The sequence below is a fragment of the Lingula anatina genome, chromosome 6, assembly GCF_051362555.1.
Source record: "Lingula anatina isolate TDL-2025a chromosome 6, LinAna3.0, whole genome shotgun sequence".
Lineage (NCBI taxonomy): Eukaryota > Metazoa > Brachiopoda > Lingulata > Lingulida > Lingulidae > Lingula > Lingula anatina.
This window is the reverse complement of record NC_141772.1, coordinates 1,362,076-1,385,644: the sequence shown is the minus strand read 5'-3', so window position 1 is coordinate 1,385,644 and position 23,569 is coordinate 1,362,076. Positions and strand designations below refer to the sequence as shown.

Sequence of the window (23,569 nt, the reverse complement as noted above, 5' to 3'; positions counted from 1 at the left end):
CTTATAAAACTAAGTGTAGCTGTGCACAATTGCATTGATAGCAGAAGTAGAGTGTCCGCTTAATTGATATAATGATATGATGAACTTAACATTGAATCAAGATGGAGGGGAAGACAATAGCGAAACAATTATTAACCTTGAAATCGACATACGGACACTCGGGTGTCCATCATACATAAACGCAAACTAACAAACAAAAACAACCAAGACAATTCAGAACAGTGTTATCATTTATATTTGGTTTGGTTGAAATCTCATAAACATAGACAATGAGTGAAGTGGGTGCACCGCACAGCCCAACTCGCTGACTGCCTCACTCTACCTCTGCTGTCAGTGAAGTTGTACACAGTGGCACATAGTTTAATAAGTTATCTTTTACTAATATAATTGTCACGTAGCAGAACCAGGTGATGTTGTCAATAACCAGGACTTAAGTTCTGCAAAACTCTACTTCTGCTATCAATTTAGTTGTACACAGTGGCACTTGGTTTAATAAGTTATCTTTTACTTCAAAATTGTCACGCAGCAAAATCAGGCGATGTTATTAATAATCAGGACCAAAGTCCAGGGTGTATTAACAGGGAGCATGTTATAAGCGACTTAAGCAGTAATAAAATGTAATTCATGTTGGTGTCAGCTTTAAGCCTAATTAGTTCTGTCTTTATTTTTCTTCAAAATTTACACACTAAAGATTAGAAAAAAAGATGCCATTCTTAGCACTTTATATATCAAAAAATATTTTAGGAATATTACACAAAACAGATCGTTTATTTAAATTTGTATGGTGACAGAGGTCATTTTTCTCCATCTTGAAAAGAACCCCGCCCTTTTTCTTTGAACCCTTTCATAAGCAGTTGATATCTCAATTAAGGCACTTACCAAATGTAATGTGTGTTGAAATAGAGAAGGGGGTATTGTGATAGTAGTTAGGAGGACAGACTCATGCTGTACCCCTAATATATCAAGAGGGAGAGACTGGAAGAGAGAGGAGAGGGAGAGGGGGAGGAGGAAAAATAAAGTAGAGAGAGAAGGGGATGAGGGAGGAAACATCTAATTTTCAATCTTATTATTGGTTGAAAAAAAGCACATAGGAAGCATTTAACTTTAAATTTACCATGTTGTTTACACGAACAAGACTGAGAAAGAGGTATAGTAGTAGGAGAGAGAGAGTTTGCAAGTAGTAAGCCTCAAACTGTACCTCTAAAACATCAATCTATCTGCGGTATTTTACGGTATTTCTTCAGAAAAGTTCATTAAGGAAGTCTTCTACACTCAGCAGATAAAATACATCATTGGTATTCCATGCCCAGTGAGTTCTTGCACAATGACGTTTTGTCAGAGTTTTCCATCAAGAAGACTGGTCCTTATACATTTTAAGTCTTCAAAAGTGACATTCATTAAGCTGCGTTAAGATTTTCTTCTAATGTAGTAACAAATGGCGTCTCTCAAATGTTGTCAGGTAATGTTGTTGACATCATGAGTTCTAAAAATTTTTTTCGTCTCACGTAGTTATCTGGTACTGGAGCTCCTTATTTCCAAAAAAAAAAAAAAAAAAAAAAAAAAGCATTGCTTTTATCGCAAAATATTCGCTACCATTGTTTTTGCAGCAAGCGATGTTCACTTTGATCTGTTCTTTGCAAACGTTTCAGTTATCGATGACTACCAGTAATATTCGGCATGTGTACAGCATCTCGACGTCACCTCCAAATGATGAGAATGTGCACAGAAGCTCCTTATATTATGGCGAATGATCACATGGGTGCTGACCTCTAACACAGGCTCTAATCTGAATAAATATTGCGGTGAATATTGATGACGCATTGACTATGAATCAGATTGAAGGGACTGAAGCCGGGTGTTATCTATTTAATACCCACCATGTTCTTTATATCACCAAACAAAAAAAAAAATAGAATTTTAATTTTTATGCGTATGACAGCGCTACATGTATGACATATATGAAAGACCTGTATGCTGACGACTGTCTAGCCTTAGCAGCCTTAGGGTTTAAACTGTGGGTATGAGTTGTTTTTTTTTCTGTGTGGTGAGCGCCCGGAAATAACGTCTGTGTGACACAAAGAGAAGAGCACAGAAAGTGAGATTTTTTTAAACGTCGAGTTTAGGACATTTAGGTCGGACAAATGATCTATTAGCAAGTCACTTGAGTTTGCTGGAGGGAAGTTGGACATAACTCTAACGGTCCAACAAACAGAAACCACCTGTAACCGGTCAATGAGTTGTGAACGTGGCCAGTTCTACTGTTATTTGTTGGTATATAAAGATCAGTACACAGTTAATCTATAAAAAAAACTTTGTGGGTAATTCTTTCTTATTAATTAATTTATTTATTTATTTTCATGCGTTATGTCGATTAATCACGTTTTATTCTCAAATGACTGACATAAGTGTCATCAGGGGTCCATTTAAGATTATATTGACGATACTTAAAGAAATTTGGAAACATTAATTCAACCCCAGATAATAGCATAAACAAAATCATTGTCAGTATGGACGACACGGATGTTGAACTTGCCAAGACTTGAAAATCATTATATCAAACACATTGCTAATAATACTGATAAGATAAAACAGAATGCTTCATAACAATGCACATTGTTAATGATATTGATTAGATAAAAGACTACTTCGTAAAATTCTTTGTCTCACTAAAAAATATGAGGATTTTAAAATGACTGTCTTTATGAACGTGCGTGTATTGGATAAAAGAAGAACATTCAGTGTTCACTGACTATGTTCGTTTTCATTAGCACAAGTGTTACGTTACCAATGATGTAATAATTGCAATTATTACAATTCGCGGGTACATGAATGAAAATGCATAATAGGCTTCTCACATTTCTTTCTTTGATTTAGCATTGAAGATAAATGTTAGAAAGTAAGATAAAACAGAATTAATGCTTCATAACATTGTTTAATTGTCTCAGTAAAAAATATTATTTTAAAATCACTGTTTTTATGAACGTGTTTTGGATAAAAGCAGAACATTCAGTGTTCACTGACTATGTTCCTATTCATTAGCACAAATGCTATGTTACCAATGATGTAATAATTACAATAATTACAATTCACGGGTACATGAATAAAATTGCAAAATAGGCTTCTCACATTGCTTTCTTTGATTTAGCATTGAAGATAAATGTTACAACGTCAAACATTGCATTCATTATTTTGCAAGAGCAACATTATATTATATTATATTATATTATATTATATTATATTATATTATATTATATTATATTATATTATATTATATTATATTTCAGAACAGTGCAGATATCATTCAGTTCACACTACAGAGCACTATGAGGGACCCCACTCTGAACAAGACCCACAGCCATCTAGAGGAGCTGTTTCACTGGCAGAGGGGGTTCACAGTGGGACCAGACACAAACAGGAGTAGTATTACAAAAGTTTGGGTTCAATACTGGCAAGTCAGGTGCAACGTTCTCAGTCCGCGGTACTAGTACTTTGAGGTAAAAAAAAAAAAAAAAAAAAAAAAAAAACTAGTCCCTTTGTCGAGATTTGGAGACGTACAAGTCCACGGTGGATACCAGTGATTCGACTTTTTTCTATCAAACCACATACACCGTCACTCCACTCGACTGAGATGCAAACGGCCCCCAGTGCCCATCCTTTTTCATAAAAAATTGAAACCGATCCACCCAAACCTATATATTTACTAACTGGAAGCTCAATATAAGCTGATATTAATCTGTGTGTGACGCTCCCGACCAATCAGTGGGCGTCAAAATTTGTGATTATGTTACAATATTAAATCATTTATCACTCCCAGGTTTGAGGGCATTGATGCTTTTTTATATCATCTATCATTTCCAGGTCTGTCTGCATTGATACATTATTAAAACATTTACTACCCCCAGTTCGGACTGTACTGGTTACTTATTAAATCACTTTTATTTTAGATTTACATACTACAAATGATAATGATGGGCGGTAAAAAAATCACATATAAAAACCACACCATACTGCAGTTGCTGTTTGTCTTTAAACTGAATTCAAGTATTTTTAAATATATTAAAAATATTTAAAAATATTACCAAGAAAAAATAGTGTAACTTAGTTAATTTTACAGCAAAATAAAAAAAAATTACTCAATAACAAAATTTACTGTCTAAAATGTGAACAACTCACAATTTATTTTTCTTCAAATCACTTATACAACGCGTGGGACCATTAATACATGTAGTTTAGTTTGGATTAATAGTTTAGGAATTATAAAAAGAACAATAATACAGGTGTTAACCAGATGACCTTCCTAGGGAAAAATAGGGAATTATTATAAGACTTCTTACTTTAATCTTCATCACAACTAGGTTTTGTCCCACAAAACTTCAATTTTCAAAATTGATTAAAAATAAACTGTAATCATTTTCAAGTCTGATACCTGTATAAGCAATAATCAGAAATTTGCAGATTATAACCGTTTAAAAAACGCCTACTTTTAACTTATCATTATCTTCAAGAAAACTTTAATGTGTGAAAACAGCTAATTATAAACCAAATTTCAAAATAATGAACCTACATAATCTGTCAAATGCATGACGTTTTATTTTAAATGTACAAAAAACAGGTACTATAACTATATATATTTCACCCATCCAACTTGCACACACATAGTGATATACAGATTTACACTTTTTTTCACAAAGACAATTAAATTTCATGATTAGCTGTATGTCAAGTTAACAAATAAGCTACCTATTTCTTTGATAAAAACGCACCTATATTCGTCGATATACATGTACATTTTCTAACACAATATTTACGCAACCACCTACGTGTGTATTTAACGTAAATAAATGTGTTTGAAAAGGGAAACAAATTATTAGATGAAATAAATTACTACACCCAGCACATAATTGCATATGTAAATAAGGCTATAATATAAATTAGTCAAAACAAAATATAAATATAATAACCAACATGTGTCTTGACATGTTATGGCCCACTGTAATATGTACTGTAGTTTGATATTGAAAGGAAAAACAATGTATCAATTATTTACAAATGTATCAAGTTTTACATTTTTCATAAAGATTTGGGATGCACTTTACCAGTAGTTGTTAAGGGCTGACAATAAGATACAATGTAACAATCCAGCTGATTCCTCTTCATATTTCCACACTATTAGTGTATAGGTAACATTTCATATTATATTGAATACTGAAAAACTGATCGACAGAGGCATGGCTAAGCATTACTTGGTGATTAAAAATCAAAACCGTACTATAGCAATTACATCATGAAATAAACATAATTGGTATATGTCAGCTAGGAATAACACACATTTTCATGTTTCAGTTTATAGGTATTTTGGGTGCATTCCCATGGTTTTTAGTTCGATCTATCCCCGTGGAGAATCTCACTAGATTGTTGTCAGCCTGACCGGCTTATTTGTCTGCCCCGCCTACTAAAAGCTGTAAGGAGGTAATCAACTTTAGTGCCCCCCGGCGCTTTGAACCTGACAGCAATTTAGGGTGAACCCCCAGGGAGTAAGGTCGATCCGTATAGATCGATCTAAATCTATGGGAACCCAGTCTTTGATATCAAAGTAACTAGTCCTCCTCGCCCTTACTGTCACAGATATAGCAACACTTTGTATCTAAGGCTGTCGTCTGGCTGCGGGAGACTCTCTTTAAGGCCATTACCCCAAAGATCCCAAGATGATACATGCTGGTAAGAACTGACAATGGCTTCTATCAGGTCACTGAGGCGCTCAACTCTACCCAGGTTATTACAGGACATGTTAATCTTCATTCCAGTCGGCTCTGACATTAACCCAAAAGAGGCAAAGCTAAATACGCCTTCTATGTCCATGTCACTGCGGAGGTCAACACTGCCCAGGTCATTCCAGGACATGCCAATCTCCATTCCAGTCTGCTCTGACACTGTACTGAGAGATTTTATCAATGCTATCAGTGGACTGGTGATACCGTGGTACTGACCCAAGCCATTGTCACGGAATGAGAAGTCCTTTAGCTTGGTGGTGTGTATCACACCTTGGCTCAGTTCACGCACGGCTTCACAGACATCCGGACATCTGTCATAGTCTTTGTTATATTGAAATTATATGAAGCGGCGAGAAAAGCTAAAAAGAAGATTACCCGTATGCAAATCGAAGAGTTCTTGACGAAACAAGATACATATACTCTACACGCTAACGTCAGAAAAAGATTCCATACCAATCGTGTTGTTGTTGGTCGTACAGATCAGCAATGGCAAGCAGATTTAGCTGACCTCAGCAAATTATCAAAATACAATAAAGGAATGAAATTTTTGTTAACTGTGATTGATGTTTTTTCAAAGTACGCATGGGCTGTGGCCATCAAATCAAAAACTGCTGATAGTGTGTTGGAAGCGTTTAATAATATTTTAGCAGAAGGCCGAAAACCGGCAATTTTACAAACCGATGCAGGAACAGAATTTACAAATAAAAAATTTCAGGCATACCTGAAGGAACAAGGAATAGCCTTTTTCACAACAAAGTCGGAACGAAAAAGTTCGATAGTTGAAAGGTTTAACAGAACGTTAAAATCTCGCATGTACAAATATTTCACCGCCAACAATACACTTACATATTTATACGCACTTGACCAACTTTTGAAGGGATACAATGCAGCTAAACACAGGAGCATTGGTATGTCACCAACAGAAGCGTCGAAAGAAAACAACTCAGAGTTGGTATGGAAAAACCTTTACGGGGATACAATATTCAAAAAAGCAAAGTTTAAATTCAACACTGGAGACACTGTTAGGTTGAGCAAGTATAGAACTCCATTTGCCAAAGGCTACGAGCAGGGTTGGACACAGGAGTTGTTTACAATAACGCAGCGTTTAAACAGGTCACCGCCCGTCTACAAGGTGGAAGATTACGAAGAAGAAGAGATAGAGGGTGTCTTCTACGAACCTGAAATGATTCGTGTTGTGAAGAAAGACGATGTGTACATAGTCGAAAAAATTTTAAAATCAAGAGGCAAGGGTAAATCGAGGGAACATTTTGTAAAATGGCGAGGTTATCCAGAAAAATTTAACAGTTGGATCAAGGCAGCAGATGTTAAAACGGTATAAATGATATTTTGTTTTCCCCGGAGCTCCAGTTGAAGCGATGGCCTCGTCTTTTCATGTTATCTTACCTTCTAACAGCAGCTTTAAGTATTTTCCAAAGAATAAAGCTGAGTCATTTCAAACAAAGTTGTCGTCAACCTTATATTTAGATGGTGACTACGAAGTTGCCTTAGTGGAACTTCAATATCCAAAAACATGGAAAAATCTAAAAGATAGTGCTCTGATGTATTATGATGGACTGACGACAAATACATTGTCTATCCCTGCTGGATACTATCGAACCATCAATGACCTCATAACTACAATCCACGATGACCTATCAACTGTTGGAAAAACAAACATCACACTAGGATATAATATTATATCGAGACGAGTTACAGTTCATTTACGTTCCGGTGCAAGTATCAATTTTACCGGTGATGTAGGAAAGATGTTAGGTTGGGTAACGGACACGAGGGTAACTTCAGACGTGATAGCTCCTAACCCTCCCAACATGACTCTAGGCTTTAATTCGCTATATGTATACGCGGATATCATACAAAATCAGTTGGTGGGGGATGCGTCTGCAAATTTACTGAAGATCGTTGGTGTCAATGGTAAACGTGAGGAAGTTGTTACCAAAACATTTGATTCGCCTATTTACATCCCTTTGAATCAACATCACATCGATACCATTCGAATAGATATATGTCGCGACACGGGTGAACTTGTGCATTTCGATAGTGGGAAGACGATTGCGACGTTACATTTTCGCCGAAAAAGTTTACTGTAACAATGGATCCTGTTTATCAAGCCCTAGTTAAAAGATACGAGACACAGGCGGGTGGTGGCTCTATACACAAGTTCCATGGTACAAGGATTCAACGGGGTGGTGGTAGGTTACATCCACCTCGACGTGCTGAAATATTGCAAGTGCATAAAACTGTTGCTTTAAAAAAGAACATGGCTGTGAAAAGAAAACCTAAAAAGAGAGGTGCACCTGACCTGTACGTGGATGGTGACGTCATAAGAAAAGCTTTAAACTCCATGACTATAAAGAAGAACAGATCACCTCAAGTGGTCAAAAGTCCAAAAGTTCGCAAGACACATCGGTCACCTGCAGTCAAGACACGAGATACAAATTTTTAGACATGAACGACCCAATTGTAAAAACAGAACTTGATTTATTTACCAATATTAGGGATCATTATCAAACGGATATTGAAAGCACTGTAGATGAGGAAATTCGACCGACGACTGCTGTGTCACAGGTCAGCAGTGTCTTTGAGTTTGTCATCAAAGGCACACTTGACGAATATATCGACCCCACTCAAATTAACTTGTATGTAGAGGGACAGCTCAGTAAGGCTGACTTGAGCAGTTTAGACATTGGTCAAAACACATCGGTCGTGAACAACACGCTTCACTCATTATTTGCATCAGTGGACGTTGAGCTTAACGACAATTTGATAACCCTTGGTCAAAATTATGCTTACCGAGCCTACCTTGAAAACCTATTGTACTACGGAAAAAGTGCAAAGGATACATGGCTTACTAGCGAAATGTGGTATAAAGACACTGCCGGTCAAATGAACAGTACAAATGTTAGTGGCGACCCTGGAAACAAGGGGTTACAAGATCGCGACTTTTGGTTTCAGCGTAGTAGGAAAGTGGAGATGTATGGTCGACTGAAAATCGATTTGGCAAATCAAGAAAAACTACTTTTGAACAACGTGGACGTGCGAATCAGGCTAAGAAGAACACCCGATGCATTCTGTTTGATGTCAGAAACCAAAGACAAAAATGAAAAATTTTTGATCAACAACATCTCTCTTTTTGTGAGGAGAGTCAAAGTATCCGATCGGCTGAAATCGGCCCATGACAGTATATTGACCAAACATGTAGCCTGCTATCCTCTTACAAGAAAAGAAGTAAAGGTTATAAATTTGCCTAACGGAGTCAGAAATGCTAATCTTGATAATATTTACATCGGGACTATGCCGAAACGTATCATTTTTGGAATTGTTGACGATGATGCCTTTTCGGGAGTCTATGACAAAAGCCCTTTCTTATTTAACCATAATGATTTAAAGCATTTGCGATTAACGGTGGCAGGGGAGCAAATTCCATTCAAGCCTTATAATTTTGATTTTTCCGTCAACGAAGGTTTGAACTATATAAGAGCTTATTACGACCTTCTTTTGTCAGTTGGCGCTGCTGGTGGCGAGAGTGATATAGATGTGTCTAGACTTGATTACCTGTACGGAAACACGCTTTTTGGCTTCGATCTGACAGCAGACAAAAACTTTGAAAACTATATTTCACCAACAAGACAAGGTACACTCAACATTAATCTAGAATTTGATAAAGCCACCAACAACAGCGTCTTGGTTGTTTTGGCAGAATTTGATTCTGTTATAAAGATTGATCAACGTCGCAGTGTTTACATTGAGTATTGATGGATACTCGACAATTGGACTGCATACTAAACTCTGATCCTTTTACGAGTGCCTGTTTTCAAGGAGTATACGCATCTGACACGTTGCCTAAGAAAATTCAGATATTTCCTGCCTGTTTTGTGTCAAATACAGATAAACATACGGGTCCTGGCAGACATTGGGTCGCTTTTCACTTCAACGAAAATGGGGTTGGAGAATTTTTTGACTCTTACGGGCAACCCCCTGATTATTATGATGAAATGTTCGAACGTTTTCTAGATGAAAACTCTACAACTGCATGGACGTGTAATTCTAGAGCACTACAGAGCATTTACACTAAAGTGTGTGGTCAATACTGTATATATTATTTAATGAACCGTTCTCGTGGGAAACCTTTAGCACAAATACTTAAAAGTTTTACAACTGATAAACAATTTAATGATATGTTAGTGCATGATTATGTTAATACGCGTTGCATTATACCCAGCTTTGTAAATACGAATTGTCAAACTTGTAAATCAAAAAAATCTTTAGGATTCATGTATTAGATACGTTTATTCAATTAAAATAAAGAATGATTTACATGTACAACAGTGTGTGTTGCTTCAATATATGTTGAATGGTGCCAACTTTAGAAAATTCCCAGAACCTGTCTGACTTTTGGCAGAGGAAGTGTCTCCATCCGCAATCTGGTGCCGTCGCTTTATGTTCGCAATAGTATTTAAAGGTACATTTAGACGTTTCAAACCCTGAAGAAAGACAGAAAGCCCCGCTGGCATATACTTTTTACGTGACACGAAAAGATCATTCATCAAATCTACAATGTTGGTGCCTTCTATAACATTCCCATCGTATTTTAATAACCCTTGTTCATTATAGGACAATACATTAGGGTTGTTAGACATTGTCAGGAACCATAGTGTATAGAAAAAGTGTAATTAGTACTTTTAAAACTTACATTCATGTTGTTGTATTAACTCAATCAGAGGAAGCCATTGTTTGATAAAATTCAGACAGGGGAAGCCAAGTTGTACAAGTTGTTCAGATAATGCTTCACACCTTGCAGTTCAAATTTTAATGTCCTTTGTTTCGAAGCCAGTAATCTGTTAAAACTAGATTACATGGTGTTATTAGGAGTGCCCACCAGGAAGAGGGTGGACTTGTGTATGAAGTAACCAATCAGTTTCTAAGCTACATGTAAATGTGAGCATATTTTTGCACATCAAAAATGGCAGATTTTTTATTTAAAAAGGGGCTTTAATGTCTCACGCACCTTTTTGATTTGCTAGGGAGTAATTAACTAATTAAATTGCTACTCAAGGAGGCATGTCAGACAATAAGGATGATTACACTGAATGCATTTTAGCGAGATTGACTCGATCCAATTGGTACGATATTTCAATCTTAACGCGGTTCTAAAGCAAATAAATCTAGTTGTGTAAACTACAACAACCAGGCCGGTTGAAGAACACGTTGTTTGCCGAGCTTATTAATTCACTAATTAATTTACTAATTTTAATGTTATATTCAGATCAGAATTTCACACCGCAACCGGAAAGACATTTCGGTCTCTCTCTCCGCGCCCTATTGTACCTGGGAGACCAAGACAAGGAACAGAATGATGACGTCATTACTAGGGTGAGAAAAAGAACTGCAATAGTCATAAATAATGCGGATGATGATTGAAATTGCATTTAGATAAAAGATTGTAAATTATTACTTCATTTATTCTTTCCCTCATTTGTCATGTTAATATTCTGATGTAATTATTGTCAGAAGTTTTTTTTCTCGACTTTATGAATGTTAAATGCCTCCCTGAGCCATATGGCGTAAAACCTTGTATCTGTATATGTCAAAGGCACGGACCAAATCTTGTCCTATGCCTGAAAAGCCCAGACCCCATGTTTATTACGCCTTGGCTGGGCCCATTCTTTATGGTGTATTTGCATTGTTAACAGCATAATGGGGATTTTAATTGACCAAGTTTATTGGCCAAGCTGCCAGTTTGTTGGTATGGCATGTGCAGGGGATGTCTTAGGTTTCTTTAGTAAATGTTACTAAATCAATCTACATGTCTTTTCTTTAAACATTGAACATCTTTAAAAGTATCATCCTCAGATGTATTTTACAAATCACAGGTAATGAAATCCAGGTATATCTCATTTGCCATACCTATAAGTATCATAATATGTGCCTTGATCTAAGACATCCCCTGCATATGCCATTTAAACAAACTGGCAGCATGGGCAATTAACTTTGTCATTTAACTTGCCCATTATGCTGTTAACAATACAAAGACACCATAAAGAATGGGCACTGCCAGGGCGTGATAAACACGGGGTGTGGGCTTTTTAGGCATAGGACTAGATTTGGTTTTGGTCTGGGCCTTTGACATATATATATATACAATGTACATCTTCACACGTGTCTTCATTCCAGCCTGTAGATCAGCAGCAAGTGTGCCCCCCTGGTTTTGTTCCTGATGCCCAGGGCTGCCGCCCCCTTCTGTACAATTTCACGGTAGTGCGGTCACTCGTTCTCTTACATTTTGAACCGTGTGGCTGGGTTCCAACTCCTAGAGATGGCTGTGGAGATATCATACATGATGGTGGCCTGGTATCTATGCTGAGAGCTGTGCAGGCAAGTGTTCGCTACTGTGGTCAGAAACACGGCGCGGATAACACGTCCATCATCTTTGTCCTTGAAACAATGGTCACTCTTCGCATGAGACTAGCCGACTACGAGGAAGGTCGCAACATGTTCGACCAAGTACAAGCATGGATGGAAAACGCTCTACAAAACGTGCAGTTGAAGATTTCCGGAGGACCAGTGGGTATACGCTCAGGATCGTTCTCTGCCTGCATGAAGAACGCCACGATCCACACCTCCGTACCGCCATTTTACGGAGGGACCACGCTGTCAACCCCGAAGCAGAGCCAAGGAAACAGTCATGTCGGTAACGTTACACTTTTGATGTTAATGGCGCTGGTGGCAGCGGTGTGGGATTTCTAACAAGGGGTTAGATTATAAAAGAATGATATAGGATTGGGCACTACTTTGACTTATCAATCTATAGACGGATATCTAAGATTTTTCATTTTTGTTTTGTAATTTATCGTTTTTAATTATTATTAAGTTTAAAAAAACAGTTACAGTTTTACGATTCAGCAAAATTATTCTGAAATAGTTATGTGGACGTCATGACCCTCGCAACAAGTTTTCGTTTTGCCCTTGGTTTGTTTTCAAGTTAACAGCCTAACTCAAAAAGTTCTGGGCCCACTTTGATAAACTGTTTAGTACAAGTCATAAATGAGCCAACTTAGAAGCGGTTAGCTTTTGGTGGAGGCTCTTTATTTGATTAATTAATATTGAGAAGTGATCCGAATTTGGCGGTGGAGTATTGCGGGGTTTTTGAGTGCTCTTTAGTTTGGGTTATCATGACGCTTTATTCTGTATTCGTGCATGCAGCAGACGAGAGCTTTATACAAGAGGCCATAGCAATGTCCCTACATAGAGTCTTCAGGCCTAACCAACTACCAGACTCGGCACCTATGGATCCTGAATTAACCGGTTTATCGGACCACACTACCCGTTTTCAAGGTGTGTGTCAGATCGCATTTCGGAGTATCATACTCCAGAACAAATTTTGTAGGACGACTGCAGGCTCATCCACGCTCGGCTGAACAACCTTAAACTGTACTCTTACTTTAGAGTACTCTATTTCATTGTCTCTATGGGGGTATATGGGGACTTTACGACATTCGATTTGAATGTTTTAACCACTTTTGATAGGGCTTTTTTGCATTGTATTAGATTAATGTGGCAGTCTAAGGTTCATCTAGGTGGCTTTCAAATTTATGCACCCGGTTTTAAAATCATATAGCGATTAAATACGACAATCGTTTACTATCCAATCAAGGTGACAGCCGAGCGTGGGCTCATCCTGTCGGTGTTCTGACTGATACTCCGAAATGCGATCTGACACACACCTTGAAAACGGGTAGTGTGGTCCGATAAACCGGTTAATTCAGGATCCTTAGGTGCCGAGTCTGGTAGTTGGTTAGGCCTGGTCTTGCTTGACAGTACAGATAAGTGTATAGAATTGGCAAGAGAAAGATCCGTGAATTTGTAGTGAAATATCAATTTGTGGTCCTGGTAGAGAGTAAAGGATTAGCTTTGGTTCTCTTTTTGATTCACTGCTAAAACAGTCACAGGTCTTGTACTAGTAGTGTATGTTTGGTATTATAAATGTAAATTGATCTTTGTGAGATGTTTGTAAACTATATAGCATGATTTTCTTCATAATTAAGTAATTTGTTATCAATTTGATAAATAAAATTAGACGACTTAGAGTTTGATAATTTGCAAAAGGCAATGCATTAATTTCATGTACATGTAATTATGCATTCTCTTCAATTTTATTTCAGAAACTGAACAAATTGTATTCATGAATTGCATCATCCACTGAACATTGTGTAAGGATTTATGATTAATCGATTATTTGATGATTGGTGTAAGGTACATTTCAGGGTATCTCGATTACATTATTTTATTTGAATTAAGCATAATTTATAATAGGAGAATATTTATATAAATCTTGGATTAGTTAGCCACATTGGTAACCAATTTTCCAATTTTTTGACATCATAAATGGCTACGGCAAAAATTTTACATAACGCGCGAGAGCCGTGCCTTTTTTCCGACATGACCTTGAGGTCAAGTAAAATCATTTTTCGGCTAAAAAATAAGGACACGAAGCCCTTTCAGTCTCAGTGCAGTTTTTGAACGCCTTCTGCACTGTTTCCTTGAAGATTGATACGTTGTCGGTGCAGGCCCCCCTCACCCCTACGATTTTAGAACACATACAAAGAAGCATACCACTTCTTTTTTTTCTAAGTGATTAACGCTAAGTTATTAACAACTTGATTTTGTTTGCGTAGATTATAAATTGCCATGCGATGTCCGCACGTTACACACATACTGCACATGCCCGTGATCACTTTTCTTTCGGCGTCTGGGCGAAATCGTGCGGTTTCACAGTCACCATGGGCTCTACAATTTTGTCAAGTTAAATTTTTTGACAATTTTTTTGAAATTACATTATCGTAGTTGGCATTGCACATCTCTCGCAAGGACATTGTGCGGTGGACTTGCCGTGATGGTGATAATGGTGAAACCTGTTGTTGGACTGGTTCCTTTCCACCTTTGGTGGTTTAGGGCGGATAACAACAGTCTCTCTCTATCTACAAGCATCTTGTCTTTTAGGATGTTGGCTGCCTTGTACCTCCACAGTAAAGATGTTTAAAATGTGTTATTTGCTGGCATGAATTTTAATTACTGTTTTTATTATTCCGACCACGGGTGAAAAACTGTAAGGGCGCAACTGCACCGCCAACGTATCGATCTTCAAGCTAAAAGGTTTATGCCGTACGGAAGGCAGTTAATGTAATCTGGGCTTAAGTTCTAGAATCCGCGGTGGCTATTCTTAAACGTTGTGAATGACTAATGTTGTAACTGTTGTAAATTTGTCATGTTGTAAAGCAAAAGGTTACGGTAATCGTTTTGTTAGTCGGAAATTAGCAGAATATAATTGAAATTCGGTTAACTAAAATTTCGATAGTAAGTAAGTTCAAGCATAATTTTGTTAGGAAGCAACTACCAGTACTACGGAAATTTCATTTTTTATTGGACGGAAATGGAAAGGATTGGGGTAATTGTTTGGTTTCACAATCAAAAGGAAAATATTCATTACGTCAATAACGCTGGACGATTACAATTTTGAACACATTCCCAATTTGTTGAAATAAAATTTAATACATCTCATTTTGGATTTGGAAAAAATAAAAGCGGCCTTAACTGGCCTAATACCAGATAACCTACATATTGCGTTTGTCATTTTATTTCGTTAATTGATGTTGAAGAGTGGGCGAGATGGTAAATGTGATATATTTAAGTTATGCAATTTAGTTTGATAGGGCGTGAAATAGTGTCAAAGTGAAAGTTGACGCTAGAAAGACATTGTACTCTGAATGTCCTATTACTGGCATGCATAGAACGAAGCACAATCTATCGGTAGTAAACATACACTGTATCAAAACAAAACAACATTGTATGAAAAAAATTATTGCATAAAAAATGAAACAAAATTGAATGAAAAACTTTGCATAAAAATTATAAACAATATTGAATGAAAAAAATTATTGCATAAAAATTTGAAACAACATTGCATGAAAAAAAAAAAAAGAATATTGCATGAAAATTTGCAAACAAATTTGAATAAAAAAATATTTCATAAAAAACGAAACAAAATTGAATTGAAATAAAATTTTATTGCATGAAAAAATGAAACAACATTGTATGAAAAATAATATTGCATGAGAAACAACATTACATGAAGCAATTTTTTGCATAAAAAATAAAACAAGATTGAACAAAAAAAAAAAAAAAAAAAAGAGAAACATTGAATGGAAAAATTTTAAATGTAATGAAACATATATTAATTGAATATTGCAACACATCTCATGCCATACCTTTCCTTTATACCTCAAACTTAATATCGAGTGTAGATAATCTAAAAATCCCAGATGGACAAAATGGACAAAAATACTCTTTATTGATGTAGTTACCGGATTTTAAGTAAACGATGTGTGTTAATGTTCATATTAATTAAATATACAAGATTGTTATCGAACTACATGTACCTGTACATACTTTTACACGGGCGGATTCAAGATACTCCGGTTTAGAGCTTTGATTCAGCTAGTCAAAATTTCAATTTCACGAGGGGACCAGAAATCGAAGTGTTGGGTTAGGACCCCCACCCTCACCCCCGACACCCCTTCTAAATCCGCCAATGTTAAACTACATTAAAATCCAACTGCGCAAATGGTACCACTTGCTATTGTTCGCCATCTATCGACTGTCTCCAAAACCACGAACGAAAACAAAGCGATGCCGACCGAAACATGCGATTGATGACGGCAAGGGTGCATACCATGACAAATGGACAACGTTTTCCCTTCAGGAAGGTAAGTTTTACAGAGACAGTTTTAGTTTGAATTTTACAGTGTTACATCGGTGGATAGATATCTGAGGTAGCTTGCTTTGTAGGTCAACCAGTGCGGATTAAGATTCATTGAGTGGGCGGATAATAAACATGTACCTGTACAGTGTATATTGTGAAATCTGAAGATAAACGCTCTTCCTCAAATAAAAGATGCAGGAACATGAACATTTTCATGACGATAAAATATGTATTAAAGGATGAGGGGGTCCTGTAAACATCCTTGCTCAAACTTTTTTCTTAGGTTACAGTTTGTCGATAAAATCAGACTGTCTTTGTATTTACCCCCCCCCCCCCCTTTAGTATCGCGTTATTTTTAAGAACTTCATTGACTTGACATCAGTGTATACTTTTGTGATTGAACAGTATATATGTGTAATCGTGTTATTTAATTATTTATGTGTTTTGCTTATATATTACTACTATATTACTATTAAATATTATATTTTACTGCATGCCTCATGTACAAAGAAGAGGAGGCCAAAATGACCTACAGTTTTGATATTGATGAGGTAGCTTTAGAAAAATGTTGACATCCTGGTGTGTTTTTTTGTACAAATGATCTTTATGTTATGTTTTCAGAATATTTAAGTCATTCAGTGACCATGTACTGCCAGTATTCATAATCTTTAACTAGACTGTAGTCAGTTTTGTAATTATAAATTTGTTTTTAAGTTGTTCACAGAAAAGTTACAATATTTGATGAACTTCCACTAGTGAATCTTGGTAATTTAAAGTGAAAAATAAAACTGTTAAACTTTTATGCACATGTAACATTATTTTCAGCAGGAGCCAACAGAATGCATGTCCTCAGTGACAGAAGAAACCAGTGACTCTGACTACAAATCCAAGAAGATGGACGAGAGCACAAAAACAGCTTCAGTCCCTGATGACAGTGTTGCCATCTATGAGTCACAATTGACACAACTCCAGGAGCAGCTGGTGGAGACCATGATAGAAAACCAGAACTTGAGTTAGTCTGAATTTTTTTTTATTTGATAATTAAAAATTAAGTTTTGATGTTTAATCCTTAGTAAAATTAGCAGCAAATTATAATTAGCAGCAATACCATTTTTTTTTTGCAAACTCCTATGATTTCCTTGCCACAAACTTTAAGTTAAATTTTCTGCACATTGACATATCCCGCTTACTTTCCAAGGCACCCCCCCCCCCCTCCTTTCTTAAAAGGATGAGTGAACCAAGATGAAACTGAGTGACTTTGCCAACATTTTGTCCCACAAATACATCAATGGCAGTAAACTTTTCTTCATCTGCCTTTATATTTGCCTTGCTTCAGTGGACATATTTTTTAGCTTTGAGTCCCTCCATTTCCCGGCAAAATTCTAATCTCAGACCCACTAGTATTTTGTGATGGAAACACTGTGAAACAAAAAAAAATGACAATAATTATAACTACTGAAAATGACAGGTGTTCACATTTTCTGAAAAATGCCCAGTTTGATTTAAAAAAGACCTTTTCAAGTTTGAATAAAGGGAAACTTTTAGAATCAGTGAGAGAATATGGATAATTTTAGTAAAACTTCCCACAGACTGTGAACAGATGCATAACATAGTTTAATATTTAAAAACATTAAAATACCATTCCAGAGAGAGAATTAGAGTTGATGAAAGATGCTGATAAGAAACTGGAGAAGAACTTGGAAATACAGACAGGGAAAATCAAATACCTTGCAAGGAAATAAGAAGTGTTACAGAGGATGAGGTAAGATTTGTAGGGATTTTTTGTTCTTGGTTACAATATTTTGTATTGCTAGAATGTAATGTTGATGTCACAGCGATCAAAATTGCCTATTCTGCTCAGTCCATAATCATAATGGATTATTTACTATAACATTAATAATTGCTGAATATTATAAAAATTCTAAGATTCTAATATCGGCTTTAACATGCTGTTCAAAGCAAACTTTACTGGGGATGCAGTAGAAGAGATACTATGAGGCAAATGGAAGTGTTGGTGCAGCAGTTATAGAAGTTTTCATCATTAGGGCCAAATATTACAGAACTGATTATAAATGCTAATTATTAATATCTTCTCCAACATATGGTGTATTAAGCATTTAATAGCTTCTGTCAAGAGAACAATACGTAGATATTTCCAGTGATGTACAGATAACTTAATTAAGGAAATTTGCAGGTGTAACGGCTTGATCTGTTGGGATGGGCAGAGGGCCTAGAAAACTCCCAGAATGCATTTTGATGTACCCAGATATACAGGCCTCGTTTTTAACATTGAACTTCTACGACATCAACAACAAACATGTTGATTTATGAACCAGTGCACAATATAATCTTATAATCTTAATATTTAATAGGGTTGACATGAATAATTCTTTCAAAGATTTTGATATTAAAGTAAGTCATAGGCATCTGTCTTTTTGGCACACGAAAATAGACAAGGGCCTTGTATCTGAATATTTGGACATTGGCTTCTAACAATTAACATACCCAACCAATTGATCAGATCAGTTAGTCCAGGGATCAACTTTTCTGAATGTGCTCTATTTATTTGACATGTCAGAGATGCTGAACTCAAGTCACAGTGGGTTGATTTGTCAGAAGAGGCAACTGAGACATTTGTACAAGTTCCTGAAGGTAAAAACACACTTCATAGCAATAATACCTTTATGTATTATATCAATTCTATTCAATGAGTTTAACACTGTGATGTAGGAAGTATAGGCAACTATTGGATCCTTATTTTACAATTGTCTTCTCAATTTGGGAAGTGCTCATTTAGGAAGCTTAGTTTTAAAAACACTAAAAGTAAAGTTTTTAACTTGGTAATTTCTGTTAATTATATATTCACTTACTTATTTGATCATTAGCACTCAGGTTGTGCCTCTTAATCTTGTAATTATATCTTAAGTTATAATTTTAAATGGCAATTTTGATTGGCTGGCTTTCTAATGCATACTATCTTGCCACTGGGGCAGGAAGCATTCTGAGAAAAAAACATTGTCAAGAAATCACTATTATTTTCATAACTTCAAGACTAACAAACAAATACAACTTTTTGACAATTCCAAAAATTTCAACAATATGGCCCAGTTTCTGCTAAATGTAAAAAAACTGTCTAGCTTAAGTTTGATATAGCCATGTTTGTTTTATATTTATATTTTATATTGTTTCATATTTCAGGTACTCAGGACCTCCAGCAGCAGAAATGTTGGTAATAGCTGGTGTCTAGCTTCACCTATCTTAATAGATATCCAGAACTAACAGACTGAAGTTATGTCATGTATGAACTGATATATTGCCTAAATTTCATTTCATGTAAACTTAGTTCTTAAATACATTTTAATTAGAAATATTGCTTAAGTTTCATTTTATGTAAAAAAAAGTTTTAAGATTGTGTCCATTTTAGTTCATTAATTTGCTCTGAGTACAATAACCACCCAAAATTCTCATCACAGACTTTTGCGATGCAAGTGAAATTAATTATTTTAATTTATAACATTAATTTGAGAATTTTTTAAGACAGTTTCCTTTATATACCCCATTCTTACAACTTTTCATCAGTCTACAGTATTCCTATTTTTTATTCACATAGCCCATGTTTTGTCCAAATGCACATTAAATCTACATAAGGTAATAGAGTTACTGCCTACTGAACAAAATTTACATTGAGTTCAAATGCTTGAAATACGAGATTTACCAGAGTACATGCATGTAAATGTTCACATGCCTTTTGTCATTGTACTACTGTCACATAAACAGTTTTATATATGTAATATTATTATTATTATTAAATATTCCAGTTTGTCACCATCTAAAGATGCAGTAATACTTGTCAAGTGAAACCACATGGAAAAAAATTATTGGTGGACTTGTTGGCAAAAAATTACCATATACAATATTGTTGTGTATAACTGATTAATTCAAACAAATGAAGTGCATGGCACTCTTTTTCTACCCTTTTTTTTTCAGACAAAGACAAAAACAACAATTGAGTTATGACTTGGTTATTGTAAGATAAAGTACCTGTCATCAGAGGAAAATAGACTGTCAAACTTGTTTTACTTTTTAGGTACATGTATCTGCAGCATGGGACGGGTTATCTTCTTTACCACAGTCCATATCCAACCTCCCACACCTCACAGTGTTGGAACTATCTGACAATGCCTTCACTACATTCCCCATAGCACTGTGTGGCTTGACTAACCTAGAGGAGTTGTACCTGGATAACAACCAGCTATCTGACATACCAGTGGATATCAGCAGGATGAAGGGGCTTAGAATATTCTGGCTCCATACGTAACAATGCCTTTACTAAATTACCCATAGACAAGTACCTGGTGTGCCCCTACTGTGTAAGTGAGGGGCTCTCTTTTTTGGGGAGGTGATAGACCAGCCTTCAACCACACCAGGAGACCAGCAAAAGTGCCACGAGAAAAATCTGGTGAAGAAATTGACGGAGAGTTAATTTTTCCCCCATCATGGACAACAGGTAAATATTTGTCTGCAAAATGTGTGGTTTGTATTTTATTGTTGACATTTTGTTTTCTATGCTGTCAAATTTAAATGAGTCCATTTTAAGTTCTTGAAAAATGTTTAGCATTTAAAGAAGAACAGTTGATTGAGAACAAAGAGATGAAGAAGCACGAAGGCATTTGTTAAAAAAAAGAAAAAACCAAGAACTACTTAATTTATTTACAAATGTGAAGCATTTAGAAGAAACAGATTTTTTAAAAAAATATAACTTATTTATTATTTCAGTTCTGCAGCAGAACCAGGACATTCTGGCAGAAAACATCACAGAACCTTGTCTGACAGAGATGTTGAAAATATTCCTCAAAGAAAGCATTGTATAGCCAATTGTATAGCATAATACTTTATTATCTGTTCCAACTTGTTGAATACTTGTTGTTTATGTAATGACCAAGGTTACAAGATCTAGACATTTCTTAATTTCCCTATTAATCACTACAATCTATGACATGTAATAGATTTGTCTACCATCTAATGTGTGCGTGCATGTTTGTGTGTGCGTGTGTTTGTATGGCACATGATTGCTCATATTAAACCAGTCAAACCAAAGTATTGCTCAAAGATTCAAGAATTCATAACTTCCTGAAGTTGATGCAGTTTTTCTTGTTTCATAGGAAGCAAATTTATATCTTGGATTTCTTAAACTGAAAAATTAGTGGTAAGGGAAACATTAATCCTCAAAGAAATTTCATCTCATGGCGTGAATTGTTTTGCTTCTTATCTCTTAATATACCACATCCTGCAAAGTGGGGAAGTAAAGTGGGAAGTGATTTATTTTTTCGAAAACAGACCTAGTCATATTTGATAATTACCTGGTATATAAACTGCATTGACATTTGATTGAGTTTTTGAGCCATCTCTTATTCCCAATATTTGTATCCTAGTTGAGAAACAGTTCACAAACCAAGATCAGAGCTACAAATGAAAAAAATTGAATATAAGAAACAAATCATGTATTATGATTTTTTTTTATTTGGGTGGTCTCTTCATACAACTTTTGGTGTTTAATTGACATATTTGCTAAAATCTGCACATTCTCATAGATCAGTATTATTACCAGGCTTTATTTATTAGGGTATGTTGCCATGGATACTATGAAAACACTGGTTGTCATGGATACATGGTAAACAGCACAGTCAAACTGTCCCTGTACCAGAGGTAGTGGTATCATGCTGTTCCCAAGTTGTAGTATGAAACAAATATCTCTGTTTGTAGTGGATGAATTCTTTGTTATACAATACATAGCACCGATGGAGTGGACTAGATGTATGTACTGGGAAATATAGAAGTAGAAGGAAATTATATCAAGTTTAGGATTCATAAATTTATGAGGAAGTCTGATGCCATCTACCATGTATTAAAAATTGATCTTCAAATGTAAAGATTGTTAGATTTATGTCAGCATGTCTTGTATACATTTTGGCCAGTTGAATGAAAGTCTTAAATAATAACATTTGATAAGTTCACTCAGGAGCAGAAACATTTTGTAAACATTTGGTAGATAACATTTTTGGTTTTAAAATGTGCATTATTTAAAGAGCATATCAGCTTAATTTTAGGGCTGATTTTCCTCTAGATTTTGTTTGGCGGTGGTCATAAACCAACATCTATCAATGTTGTCTGTCCTAAGGTGAGATAGATCTGGTTACTGGTCATAAAGTCAAGGCATGCAGCACCCAGGTTCCCCTTTCTTGCAGCTCCATTCAGGTGCTAAAAACCCTTTGATAGTTGCTCAAATGCCGATATCAAGTCTTGCCATGAGGGGTTTGAACTGCAAGAATTGGTCACAACTATATATACAAGTTATATTGAGCTGGCTTTGTTTGTTCTAGAAAATGGAACAAGTGAAGTAGTATTGGTTAGATTTTAGGAAAGTGTGTAAAAAAAGTCCACTCCATCTGCTGTGTGAAGGTTTGGATTATGCTGTGCTAAGATGTGAACTTGTCTGTCTCTGAAATTATTATTATTATTTTTTTTAATTTGTTGACAAAAGACAGTTTAGATGTCTTAAATGCTTTATTCTTATAAAACTAGGCAAGTTAATGTACATGATGTCTATGGATAAGACGTACTATATATTTTATCATTATATACTCAAAGTCACAACTAGACTGGGATTTTTACACATCGTATTTGATCAACATGTATTCAGCATGGTGACAACTTAGCAAGAACATGTCTACAGTCTTCTGTTCAGTAAACAAACTGACTTTTGTAATTTAATTTTTTTTTTTCATGGCAAATTCCATGCACATACAGGTTTTCTAAAGTAAAAATTAAGTTGAAGGTTCCATTCCCAGTGAAACAATCAGTCTATGTTGTTCAATCCAACTTGTTGGGGACTGTTGCTGAATGCAATCAGTTGAACAGATTTTAATCTGTGTTAAAACACGTCTCTTGGCATTGAGTAGAATACAAAAAAGCCGCTTGGTGATAATTGCACATATAGCATTTCTTAAAGTATGAAGTTTAA

General features: G+C 35.7%; 1 protein-coding gene across 6 annotated transcripts; it reads left to right on the top strand.

Annotated features, from left to right (window-relative positions):
• The first annotated feature begins 16,449 nt into the window (after positions 1–16,449).
• LOC106162427 (uncharacterized) lies at positions 16,450–23,286 on the top strand. Of its 6 annotated transcripts, none has more exons than XR_015335172.1 (7): positions 16,450–16,552; positions 17,374–17,560; positions 18,196–18,310; positions 19,127–19,200; positions 19,747–19,846; positions 20,636–21,055; positions 21,325–23,286. XR_015335172.1 is itself a non-coding variant. In XM_087015902.1 (3 exons), exons 1-3 carry the CDS (start codon positions 16,490–16,492, stop codon positions 18,288–18,290), a joined length of 345 nt encoding a protein of 114 aa, XP_086872028.1. In that variant the 5' UTR covers positions 16,450–16,489; the 3' UTR covers positions 18,291–19,097. The 6 variants fall into 6 exon arrangements, 1 of the variants encoding a protein (XP_086872028.1); XR_015335173.1 differs by having other exon boundaries at positions 16,460–16,552; positions 17,377–17,560; XR_015335175.1 differs by lacking the exon at positions 16,450–16,552 and adding an exon at positions 17,023–17,099 and having other exon boundaries at positions 19,747–19,777.
• Positions 23,287–23,569: the final 283 nt, after the last annotated feature.

Excerpts from the sequence above, each read along its gene's own strand:
- LOC106162427 (XM_087015902.1), top strand. The coding sequence starts at position 16,490 with ATGCGATTGATGACGGCAAGGGTGCATACCATGACAAATGGACAACGT. Across the intron at positions 16,553-17,373 it reads AACGTTTTCCCTTCAGGAAG|CAGGAGCCAACAGAATGCAT; the intron begins GTAAGTTTTACA and ends CATTATTTTCAG. Across the intron at positions 17,561-18,195 it reads GATAGAAAACCAGAACTTGA|AGAGAGAATTAGAGTTGATG; the intron begins GTTAGTCTGAAT and ends ATACCATTCCAG.